The 13,432-nt window shown below is 42.2% G+C and overlaps 1 protein-coding gene across 1 annotated transcript in view; it reads left to right on the top strand.

Annotated features, from left to right (window-relative positions):
• LOC146190534 (adenylate cyclase type 8-like) overlaps positions 1 to 13,432 on the top strand; it is a 322,358-nt gene that overhangs the window by 228,330 nt on the left and 80,596 nt on the right. Inside the window, exons 2-3 of the mRNA XM_084600933.1 lie at positions 9,165 to 9,483; positions 10,232 to 10,790. Coding sequence (XP_084457059.1) covers positions 9,165 to 9,483; positions 10,232 to 10,790 — 878 coding nt within the window. The remainder of the gene's footprint in view (positions 1 to 9,164; positions 9,484 to 10,231; positions 10,791 to 13,432) is intronic.

Genomic DNA, 13,432 nt, shown 5'->3' with positions numbered 1-13,432 from the left:
GACGTGGCCATAAAAAGTGGCCGTTGTGTACGTGTCATTCGAATTTTTCAGTAACGCAGAGTTTGTTGTGTTGTAGTGAAGGGTAAACTTCTAGTACTGTATTTCAAGGATCAGTGATGCAAGTGTTTAGTAAGCACGTGCACAAGTAAGCCTGTGAACGGCTAATTATAGATTAGTATTAATGTTAATTCATCAAATCTGAAGCTATTTCAAGTATATAAATCAGTATGCTGTAGTGACGACAGACGCTATTGCTGACATTTTAGTACCGTACTGGTGGCGTAATTGCTTATCATGTTGCCCTAAGAAACGCCACGAAAACGTTGTGTTAGATGTAAGGGTTATATGATTCATTGTCAAAGTGCCCGAGAAAGCGGCTACCAAGAACATCATAATAGAAAGGTCCAAGGTCGACTTCTTGTACCGACATATTAGAAAACATGTCTTTTATCGGTATTTCTTCTCGATCGAAGCTTATACGTCAAGAATCGGAACCAAGTCGCAGCTTTTATGCCGCAGACATTAGTTGAGGCCGTATGAATTAATTCTTGTTATCTCTATTCACACTGGGAAAAGTTTTGTCATAGTTCGTCGTAGTGTCTTCTCTGCGTTCTTGCAACCGGCCAAAATTATTTGGTTATTTGTTTTCATTATGAGGTCAAGTTGCAAAGAGCGGGTTGTCAGGATGGCCTTAATACAGGAAGTTTTCAGATAACTTTTTTTTAATTACTTTTAGACAATTTTGCACTCGCAGCAATTTTTTTGTTTGCTTGAAACCTTCTAGATATCTTCCGCGCCATTATTGGTGTTTTATGCGTCCTTAAATTCTGAAATTCCTGCAGAAACAAAATTGCTTTTACATTTTTCCAATGTGCTCATCCTTAAAGATGCTAAATTTTAAAATATTCGTTGGATGCCTTGAGATCATATGCCGCCTTCGCTCAACTCCTGTTCAGAACTGCAGGTCTAATTGTGAGCGCTCTGCTGTGAAGCGTAAAAAGTATCTATGAATTAATCGGAAGCTTGCTACAGGCCTCTGACGAGACTCAAATGATAGCCCCTTTTGCTTTAAAAATATCTTAAGCCAGCAGCTCCAATGAGCACTACAGCCGTGAGCGAAAATGGAGAGACCCTCGAATCGACAGAAGTGCGTGCCAATGCTTTCTGTTGATGCAGCGGTGGTAGTGGAGGTATGTTTAGGGTGCCCCTCCCCGCTGACGATAGTCTTGCCTGCTTTCCCGAGCCCTTCCGTCAGGCGTACATTGTCATCCAGAATAAAAAAGGGAGATCGGGAATTGCAACAGGAACTCAGCCTCACCTGTATACATACTTTACCTGCATGCTGTTATCGTCACGAATGAAACAGTGATTAATGCATTCACACTTGACAGAAAAAAAGAAATGAACAGGGAAGATTTTAAGCTTCGCTGAAATTCCTGAAATGTCATTGGATATTGAAGGTTGGAAAGCTTATTATGTGGTGCCTGTTTATAGGTAACTAATGACTGTGCCTTGGTATGCAGCTAAAATCCATTTGAGGTATAGGATTTCTTCTTCGTTTAATAACATATAGAAGTTGATATGCGAAACCGGAAACGTCGCAAGTAGATTGTGCTATTTAATCCGCTTCTGGAAGATATGGCGCAGAAGCGCAGAAGAATGACGGGTCCGGGCTATACTTCTCAGACTTCTTAATACCCCTCCCTCCAATTTCTCCCCCCCCCCCCCCTTATCGTTCTGAACTGTGCCTGATTTAATTCAAGCCTTGCCTACCTCAGCACTCTGTTTCCTTTTTCCTTGAATATTCGATGGTGCTTTACAGTCCTGTCTGAGCGGACTTTTTTTCACGTAGCCCTACCATTTCTCAAACGTTCACTGCGCTCTCCTAAAGTTTCTAGACGTTGAAACGTGGGAGAGCGGATTTAAACTCCACAAGCTAATTTGCATAATCTCTGGAATTTTGACAACGCGGAATATTTGCACTTATGTTGGATCCTGCAGGCAGGCCGCTGAAATTGATCTGCCCTCTCTTTTTGAATATATAAATTGGACAGCAAGAGTTTTGTGCAAAGCAACACGGATCCGTGCCCCACCACTTCGGTAGACCAAGTGTGATGTGGGACGGTCCTATTTTACTTACTTTTACATTTTTTAGTAAAAGTATAAACAGACATGCATTCTAGTTGAACTCCTCGGGCGCTGCAGTGGTTTATTACGTTCCCTGTTTCTCTTTCCGCTATAGAATTCTCATCTTCTTTCGAACTTTATTTGTAGCTCCTTTTGAACTATTTACTTACCAGACGGCACACTGGTACAGTGTGCACATATGTCTTACACGTACCAGCGTTTAATTCGTTTGATGCAGGCGAAGTATACGGCGCAAATAATTTGCGGATTGGGCTCTGCGCAAACAGCAAGAAACGCGAGGGCTATAACATTTTGTTTTTCTGCTGTTGCTTAATTAATTTGTATTCACTCTGTCGGTTCATTAGTCCCAGGGCAATGGAGCGGCTAGCCTGCAGCTGGAGCCAAGTTTATTTATTTATTTATTCGATTACGTGCAAATCGCCTCACTGGGCATTAGAGTACGGGGGTACGCAAAGGGAGAGGCAAAAGCATTTTTTGTTTTATTTTTTTTTATCATTTTTTAAATATAAGTATTGCTCTTGGCACCCTAGAACCCACAAAGTAAAGAAACTATGATGTGTTATGAATAAGAAAAGAACCCATATTATCCTAATGAACTCTAGATGCCGTAAGTTCTCCCTAGGTGGTCATTACCCTACTTACAAGCCAACGGCTAGTCATTATGAATCGCTCGTTGCACTGCTTTTCTGCCTTCAAAGTTAAAGACAGTTGTTGTGATTGACAAATACTTAATGCACAGATTATAATTGGCTTTGTTCATTGCAATCAGTCTGCCTTTTCTTTTAATATAAAATTCCTTCTAATCTGGCTAGCACTGCTTGAAAGCCGTATCGGCATTTTTTTAACACTCTACAGTACATAGCTTCTTCCTCTCATTTATTTTACAACTAAATAATGGTTGGACACCAACAACGAGTACTAATCGGGATTGTTAGCTTCGGGCATCAGAACAATAATGTTCCTCTGTTAACGTCATGAAATACAAGAAGGACGCAGACCGATTCTAAGTGTCTATGTGCTTCCCTTTCATGTTTAGTAGTAGAAACTACGTCCCTTCACGCAACAGAAACAATTCCATAGAAGGCTTCCTGTTTTGCTGCGGCTTGCACATAGTAACGTTATGGAATTGTTATCGGGAAACGGACATTAAAATGTCTTTGACATTGGAAGAAAAGCAACCGCGCCATTGCATGCATAGAAATTAGGCAATCTTCCCAGAAAACCACTGAAAACACGTAATGCTTATTTGTCACCAGGATTCTCGCTCTGGGGGTGTAAACTGATGCAATTTTACAGCGCTTGCGTCTGCTCTTGGTCGTATGCAATATACGTGTGTAAATAAACAGTCTCCGCTATTTATTATCAGAACGTTCATTGATGACGTTTACATTGCTGCTTTCTCCCAACAAGAAGGGCACTAGGCGAACCACAACACAGCATTTTACCCTTTAAAGCGAGGCAATCTCCTAAGAGCAGTTAACTTGGCGGAAAGTGTCCTTTTTTCATGCTCTAATTATCCGCCTTGTAGGTAACTTTTGGAAAGCTGTACAAGGTGGCAACCGGTGATCAGAGTATTACCCTTCTGGTGGGCAACGGGGTTCAGAACCAAGAACTCGTTGCAGAAAATCAGAAACTGCACATGCGAATCACAGAATTGGAACAGTACTCACGGGCCAATAACCTCGAAGGGTGTGCCTGATAGCGGAGATGTTTTCGACATTGTGCAGAAGATTTGTGAAAAGGTAGGGGAGCAGATAACCCAGGAAGATGTTGACATTTGCCACAGAGTACCAACCAACAAATCTAATGAAAAGAACATTGTTGTACGTTTTGTGCGATGTGACAAGCGAAATGCTGTATTAGCTAAAACCAGGAAGGCACGTTTTTCCACTACAGACATTGGTTTCGAAACAGATGCTTCTGTTTTTGTCAATGAGCACCTGACTAGGCAACTCAAACAGCTTTTGAGAGCCGCAGTAGCACAGAAACGAAAGGCAGGATGGGAATTTGTTTGGACACAGGGCGGAAAAATTTGCGCAAGGAAGACAGATTCATCAGATATGGTAAGAATCACCTGCCAGGAAGATTTGAGCTAAATGCAATAGGACTTAAAATGCTTTTTAAACTCCCTTTCGCGCAAACAGCGATATGGCTACCGCACCAGAGTGTAAATACTATGAACCTGGCAATTTTAACAAAGCACTGAAAGTGCCGTCCCACTACTTCAGGGCATTTCACCTAAATACTCGAAGCATTAAAAATAAAATGGACGATCTGCGCATGTTCTTTGATGACCTACGGGATAAATTTGATGCGATATTATTCACAGAATCCTGGCTTTCTGTTACTGATAGTCCACCGACAATACCAGATTATATTTATCACGACATCGTGCGGCCCGCAAACCGAGGTGGTGGAATTGCTATGTTGATCAAAGCCACAATTGCCTGTGAAGTTGTCAGCGAATTGACATGTATTACACCAAATGTTGAGTGCTTTGTGGTACGGTGAAAAAATATTCTTATAGCAGCTGTCTATAGGCCACCATTAGGATAGAAGTCCCAATTTTCTGAATTCATGGAAACTTTGCTGTCAAGCCTCCATTCAATGCATGGAGCCTTCTTAGTTATGGGCGATGTGAATATCAATATGCTTGGCGAAGATTCATCTTCTGAACGCCTAGAAACGATACTTCGCACTTTCGCGTGCTCAAATATAATTTCTTTGCCTACCCGTGTTACCGATACCAGTGTCACACTTCTAGACATCTGCATCACCAATGTACCTTTTGACCAGTGCTTATCAGGTGTGCTTTCCCTTGATATCAGTGACCACATCCCGATTTTTACATGTTTGCCGACAGTGATAGTCAAGCAGAAAGTCACTTTTAGCGCTACTTATCGGGACATTAGCTCTGCTTCGCTCGAGAAATTTTACACTGAAATAGAAAATATTTAGTGGAAAGTGTCTACGCCAAATGCGATCCTAGTCAAGTATACAGTCTTTTCCTGGGTATATTCAAGGCCTGCTATGAGAAACATTTTCCCTTGGTGCACAAATCTAACCGAAGAAAAAAAAAAATACGCAAGCCTTGGATTACGACCACCCTGCATAAGAGAATAAAAGTAAAAAACAAAATGTACCATTCTTTCCTCCGATCACGTGACACTATCCTACTAAAACAATACAAGACATTCCGTAATAAATTAAATGCTGATTTAAGGACTGCAAAAACGTACTACTATCAGTGTCTGTTTGCTGAGATATACAACAACCCGAGAAAGCTATGGCAGGAAGTCAGTAATTTGACCAATAACCTTAAAGCTAAGTGTCCTCTTAATATTGCAGCTTTTGCTGATGGGAAGACTGATACAGAGGCGTTGGACACAATGAATGAGTTTTTTGCTAATGTTGGCGAATACGTTTCCCCCACACATAGACTGTACTAATTCGTTTTCGAGACTTCGCCCAAGGCTTGAGAATTCAGTTATGCTCTCCCCAGTTACTTCCCAAGAATTCATCAGCTTCATGGCCAGAATTCGAAAGAATGTCGCGGCTGGACTAGATGGCCTGAGCAGTGTCCCTATTAAACATGTAGCACCTATTATAGCCAAACCACTCGCATTTATAATCAATCAAATGATTGAAACTGGTATATTTCCTTCTGACCTTAAACAAGCGCGTATAACCCCGGTCCACAAAGGTGGAAGCGTTAGTGATATATCAAACTATCGCCCAATATCCGTTTTGCCCCAATTTTTTAAGGTTTTTGAGAATGTTATTAACGCTCAACTTACAAATTTTCTTACTAAATACCATGCTATCAGTGAATCGCAGTACGGCTTCCAGAAAGGAAAACCAGTTGAAATAGCCTTATTACAAATCAAAGAGGAAATACTTAAAAATATGGATAGCAAAAAATTCACTGTAGGTTTATTCATTGACCCCAGAAAAGCATTTGACTGTGTAAACCATAATATATTACTCTCAAAGTTGCAAGATTATGGCATACGTGGTGTTGCTCTTGATCTTATCACAAGTTACCTGTCAGACAGAAAACAGTGTGTAAAAGTTAATGACCTGACTTCTTCGATTACAACAGTAAGACATGGTGTACCTCAGGGATCGATCCTTGGACCTTTGTTGTTCATTTTGTATATTAATGATATGTGCAATTTGCCTCTTTCACCGAAACTGGTCATGTACGCTGATGACACAAATATTTTTTTCTCCGCACAAACCGTAACCCAATTGAACAATGTCATAAATAGTTATTTGATCAAACTTGAAGAGTGGTTGCATAAAAACAGATTAACCTTGAATGTTAAAAAGACTAAATATATTATTTTCAAGCCTTACAACAAAGCCTCTGACACTGAGCTAGTCCTAAACTTTCAAGGTACAGCGTTGCAGCGTGCAACTTCAGAAAAAAATTTTAGGCGTCTGGTTTGAAGGAACCATGTCGTGGAACACACATGTTAGCAAGCTGGCGATAGACTTAAGCAAAACAGTTGGCTGTCTCTATAAGCTGAGAGAATTACTTCCAGTGAGGCTCAAAAAAGCAATATATTTTGCTAATATCTACTCTCGTCGTTCATATTGCATTTTAGTTTGGGGAGTTACAACCATTCATAATTATAATAAACTCGAGCGGCTACAAAAAAAAGGTGCTACGAATTCTTGAAAACTTTTATGGAAACCCTAGCCAGCTATCTACTGATTCCTTGTTTATTAAACATAGTATGCTTAAAGCAATTAAATTATATGGTTACAAACTGTCTCTCTATATGCATAAACGTAACCTTTCCAATGATACGCACCGTCCCTTGCATGCTTACAGCTTACGCAGGGAACTAACGCCAACACGAACAAATTATGGCCGGGCCACTCTTGACTACCGCATACCATCACTTTATAATAAACTTAAAGCCCACATTGACTTTACTGCCCCGCTTAACACATTTAGACACGAATTAACAAATTTTATGATGAGGCAATGAATAAATACTGCGATGTTCATATTCATTTCTGATATCTGATGTGTGTATAATTCTTTTGATTTTGATCTCATGTACATATCCATTTTTTTACTGTGTGTGAAATCCTCTGCGAGATGCTGCCTGTAGGCCCCCAGGGCCCAGTCAAGCTGTCTGTGACAGCTTTTTCCCTGGGGGCCCCCAACTTGTAGGTTGGAAATAAAGTGGATTTGGATTTGGAGAATAACAGTGTTGTGCATTCCGCTGAACGAAAGAGGCTCTGCTATAATATATCACCACGGCCATCGTTTTATGTGGGCGCCGTTCCACAGCGCATTGCGTAACCCCGAGCATGGTGCGCTTCATAAGCAACCTTCACAGCGGGCTAAGCAGAGATAGTAATCGTTCAAGAAGAAGAAACGTCGCTATATTTTTATTCTTCTCATCCTCAACAAAGGAAAAACCAATAGATAGCAACATAATTGAACCTCTTCTGCAACCCCATTTACTGCCCCCACCTTGACCAATACCTCCGAATGGCAGCGGCCACTTCTGCAATGTCGGCAATTTTTGATTTAGGGGTAGCGCATTTGGATTCAGATATACTATGACGTTGACTTCGTTTACAATTAAGAATTTGTGGTCCATGAAACTCGAGTTCAATCACTCTTTGAGCACGATTTGTGTCACTGAGCCCGCAAATGTAGGTTCATTACTTTCTATTTGACAGTTGCACTCTTCAACGAGGGTGCAGAATTCAAACATTGTTTAACGGTGTGGGCATCAGACCGCATATAACGTTGAGGAATGGCAGGCATGAAGCAAAGTATTGTACGAGAAGCACATCCAAAGGAATATCTCTTGATGAAAGTAAGAGGCAAACGACTATTTCATTTCTTTTTAAGCGTACATACGATATAAAAGGGTTCAGATCATGGCAGTTTCGCCATCACAGTTTTTGTGGAAATTGAAGTGCATATATCGCCGCCGGTAATTCAATGGCAATTTCTGGCCTAATAATGCGGATTTGGTAGTACACTGCTCTTCGAGTAGGCTAAGGTTTGTAACAAAAGGCGACAATACGATGATGAAAAATGTCGCGCGGAAACATAGCGCTACAGAAATTAATCTATATTCTTAAGGAAGGCGATAATTACAAGATCTGTGAGCATTATAATGAAAAGAAGCGTGATATGGTGAGTAGGTCAGAAAAAGAGTCATAGCGAGGCATATGCCACGTTTCCACGCGTTCAGTATAATTTCGCCCAAATGTATATATAAGGCGAAAACGACCAACTTCTTATAGATGGATCAGGGTAGGGGGCGGCTCGTATGCAACATCGAGCTCGGCTACAAAGAAGAAAACACTTTATTGAACACTGGCGATGTTCTCGATGGTATAGCTATTCGCGCCGATAAGCTCTGGAGATACCTGAGAAGCGAGTATGGAGGATGGCGCATTTCAGAAGCATTCCAAGCGCATACAGCCTTAATGTAAAATTGCATGTACATTGGTGTTATTGGATGGCACCATTCTTACTTAAAAAACAAGTTGAGTCGATATGTTTACTGGGGGAGAGGTTGCGTGTTAAATAACAGCCAGCGCGAAACGTTATTCTATGTTCGAAAGAGAAGCAAGCAGTGCCCAGCTGGCTGCCATGCAATAAATAAAGCGAAATAGGACAGAGAAGATAAATTAAATGTGTTTCGCATTAAGGAATCTGTGAGTAGCGTAATAGGCTTCCTATGACAAAATACGCTCAGAGTCAGTCCAGAGTTGGGTTCTGATGATTGCTGGCGGCGTGGCTGCTATGTGTAGCGACCCACTCAGCACGAGACACAGGCCTTAGTATATTTGTATACTGTGTTGGCAATATCCTGCTCTTTTCAAAGCCGAGCATTGCCAACACATTACTGGTATTGGTCTCATGATTTGCGGTACCTGGTTTATTTTAAAACTAAGAGGTGATACAAAGAACATGATCCTAGATGCGCAGTCGAGTGCCTAAAAGGCCCCGTCCCTGTGTTTGTTCTTCGCAGGGTTCGTTCGCAGTTACTGTGGTTCAAGGCCCTCCGACGCATCCAAGACTCGTGGTCGTCATCGCCACCAGGGGGGCCCTGCCATGGGGTGCAGCCGCTGGGCACCGTGTCGCTGTCGGTGAGCAACCGGGACGGCCGCCGCACGCCCATGTCCATCGTTGGCTGCAATGGATCCTCCAGCGTGCAGCCGGCCGACCAAGAGCTGCTGCAGTTCCCCGATGGGCAGACCGCCAAACTCTGGCGCACCGGGAACCCCAGCGCCAACTCGGTCGTCATCTCAGTGTCGCCAGCTCGCTCGGAGTCCAACGGATCCTTTCACGTGAGTGCCCTTTTGGTTGGCCACATCATGCCTTTTCTGCAATTCACGAGCAGTAACAGTTGAAAGATGCACCATTCAACACCTCTTCACAAAAGACGGACTCTATATGGCTAACTTTTTACAGCCAACTTCCAAGGGCATCTCTGCCCAGTTAATGGTAATATTTTTCGATTTTAAAACGTTTGTCCTTCGAATTCATTTATGCTTGTCTTACCCCAGCATTATACCGATCGAACCAAAATCCGCCTGAGCTATATTAAATGTTAAGAACTTACATACACTCAGGAAGGTCAGAAGAGAGAGCAGATTTTAGTCCAACATGTAAGTCTTTCTAGTGAATTGGGCTCTGTGTTTACAAGGCGCAACTAGGGACTTCACATGTTTACCCACTGAGCTTCCGAGGATCAGGATATGAGATCACTGTGTGCTGATTCCTTACTTTTGTTGGCTCAAATTAGCATACTTATTCGCATGACTACGTGCTCAGAGGGATAGTACGTGGTCAGGCCTACCACACTTGCATGACTCTCACGGCTTGTATAAGGAAAAAGGCGACTTCTAGTTGGTACGCAATGCACCAAACATGTAACTTGCCTTAGTTTAAGAACTGGTACTTCTGCATAGTTTCAAGCAGACCATGTCAAGTAAAGGAAATATTATTTTCGGAACAGTGCACTACCAACAAAATAATTTGGCTGCTTGTGTTGCGGAAATGTTATCGCATGTCTTTTTGCACTCCGTGTTTCAGGACAGCACAAGCACTGCAGTAGCTGTGCCCACTCCAGCTGGCTTCAGGTCGGCAGCTGGTTCCTTCGATGAAGGCGCCGACGGTGCTGACAACAACAATGTCGCCGACGGGATAGCCGGCTCGCGATGCACCGGGCCGCCGGGTCCAGGGGGCGGCCAGAACGACGGTGGAGGAGGAGGTGGTGGCGGAGGAGGCGGGGGCATGCAACAACACTTCAAGAAAGGCTTCCGGTTCGGCACCTTCACGTTCCCGCGCATGACAAACAGCTTCCGAGACGACCGGCTAGAGCTCGCCTACCAGCGCTATTCCCATCGGCAGCGCCGGCGCGCTCTCGTCATCGTAAACCTCATCGACGTATTCCTCAAACTGGCCCTCCTGGTGGCATTCTTCGCCGCTGGAGGAGGCGACGATCCCGAGCTGACCCAGTGCGCCCTGCTCCGGTACTTGCCCTGGATAGTGGTGAACGTACTGCTCTGCGTGCTGACATGCTGGAGGTTTTTCGCCAACAACTACCTGCACTGGGGTGCGGCTTTGATTTGGCTGGCGCTAAACGCGCAGGGTGAGTTCAGCTATAAGCACTCCGCGTGCTTTGCTGTGTAATAAATAGAGCAAAATCTAGAGGGCTTGCGACAAGATAAGGTAGATAATGACTGAGAGAAGGCGCCGTTAGTGCCTTTGATATATTTGTCGCTTTTGAAATAAAGGAATTATGTCGGGCTTAGCTGATCAACTAAGCCAGGCTTAATCGGTTTAATCTGATTGTACATAAAAAAATAAACAGAAGAACGAAAAGGCATGAAGATTAACAGATGACGCTTAGTAAGCTCCACCGAAACGCGGGAAAAATAATAATTATTACACAAAGCTGCTGTAAGGTCATAAGCTTGTTTTTATTCGCAATAAGTGCGTGCTATAAAAGACCTAAACTATCACTTCACCGCTCTCAGCCCCTTTTCTTTCGATAAAGTAAACTCTTCTATCAATTCCTCTTCTGCCGATAAGAGTCGTTTACTTGACGTGCATAAAATATTCGTTGCCTTTCTTGAAACTTCAGCAATCAAGGAGGACCATCTTAATGTTGCAATCGTTTTACAAGTATATAATTCGATACTCAGCATGCATGAGATTAATTTATTCATTTCAAAATTACCATACTGTGGTTGATGGAACCGCTCATTTACATTTTGTCCTAAATAAACCATCGAAAAGCAAGTGGCTTTCCTCTAAGAGAAACTAAAGTCTAAGCCTTAAAACAAAAATAGATGAAACAAATTTAGGCCCCGCAACACAAAGTGTAAGACGAAGAGTTGTAAAATGTGCATAGGTATATACCTCCACATGAAATTTACACAACATGGGCTTTGCGCCGACAGACAATGCTTTGATAGTATGAAGGCAGGCCAAAGAAAAGTTACTGTAGTAGGCTGTGACGAAGGAAAGCGGCGGAAAGAGCTAAAAATAGGCACAATCGCGCAATGTGCTTCCCATTTTCACCCCGCATTACCTCCATCCTTGCTCTTCGTTTCGATCTATCAGAGTGATGTACGGCCATTTGTTCGACACTGTTGCTGCATAGTTAAAGAACTGACCTTAATTCGTTCATGTACACGGAGAACTCAAATCAATATATATGGTAAGGATATCGTAGCTTCGTCAACGTGGTCATTACTCAAGTCACGTTTCATTTAATCTCCTACTGTACTGCCACCGTACAGACAAGAGCCTGTGCGTCACGTTCATTTCTCCTTACTGGAATGTTGCTGCTTCTCCAAGGCTCCTTATTAGTCTGACAAGACTGGCGATTTTTCATTTTCTTCTTCATTGACATTTCTCAGAGACGTTACACCTCATGAGCTTGTGCAACAAACAAGACACATTCTGAGGCCGCCAGGATGATTAGCTACAGAGAGAGGCAACAGCAATGCAACCTTAGTGTATTGAGTGATGTAATGGGGTGCACTTTGTAGTGTACAGTTGGGTGTAGTCGTAGGTGTATTACTCTTCAATACATATTCTTCAAGTAGCCCACCTCTAGCTGCAGATAGTCAAGAAAAGGCGTTGAAATCGCTTAACTGCGTGAAAAATTTATCTATAGCTCGGACACCTCGCCTTCGTGTGCCGTCGGTCTTTATCCCGTTCTTCAACCCTAAACCGATATCCCAAAAGCTTGGTAAAAATGGAAGTCTTGTAGAGAACAGAACGTACTGTTGCAGTGCATAAATCTAAATACACAGCAGGAGTTAAGGCGCGTACCTTGCGCGTTGTCAGGTGTGTAATTTATTTAAGTCATGATTTAAACTCAGTTTTACGCCTGTTAAAAAGGCGTTTCGTGAAGGCTGGTTCAAAATGTGCGTTTGGGAGCAAGATGCTAAAACTTGAGTTCTAAGCGGTCGTCTTATTAGCACTATTGTTTCAAGTCATACGAAAGCTACGATGCCGCGCTTAAAGATTATTGGGCATCTAAAATGCTTGTTGTCAAGTGGAATCTTGTTAGAGCTTCAGGTTACTTGTTTTAGTAGGTTGGAAAAACCGGTAGGGATATCACTTGTGAACAGGGGCTACCAAGGAGGTGGCAGTTTAAGACTTGAAGCAAATGCCATAAACGACAAAATGGAAATGTTTGATTTCGACAACAATTTTCACTGGAACCAGCAGTCTAAATATTTTTGTTTCCAATTCCGAGCAAATAGAAATAACTTGAGCTGTATATTACAGTGTGGGAGAAATTACATTATTGCAGTGTAGTTCGAATACACTGTAGATACGAAAGCTTTTTTTTTTTTTTTTTTTTGGCGCCATAACACAAAAAGCAAAAAAAAACAACAACATTCAGCTTTGTACTGAAAACCAATATTTGTGCCGGCATGAAACTGAAATAAATATACCACTCAAGCTTTAGCCTTAGATTTGTAGAGAAAAATTAAATATGACAACAAATCTGCTACACTATGTGTTGCACTATAATACCCAACCAGCGGTTTACTGTGGTGTCTTTTTTGCAAACGTTAATAGGATTTATATTCAAGCACAAGGACTTCCTGGACATGAACAGTCCTATATCAGTAATACAGTGAACTTAAAGCATTTTTTGGCTACATCATATTCCCTACTAAAAGCGATTAATGGAAGCTCTGATGCGCCTCATGTCCGAACGATTACAATGATTACACTGCACAAAAGAATATGTTTTGGTTTTTGCGT

Source organism: Amblyomma maculatum, chromosome 4 (genome assembly GCF_055883805.1).
Source record: "Amblyomma maculatum isolate TAMU_Amacu chromosome 4, ASM5588380v1, whole genome shotgun sequence".
Taxonomy (NCBI): domain Eukaryota; kingdom Metazoa; phylum Arthropoda; class Arachnida; order Ixodida; family Ixodidae; genus Amblyomma; species Amblyomma maculatum.
Note: the sequence above shows the minus strand (reverse complement) of the source record. Positions and strands in the feature narration are given on the sequence as shown.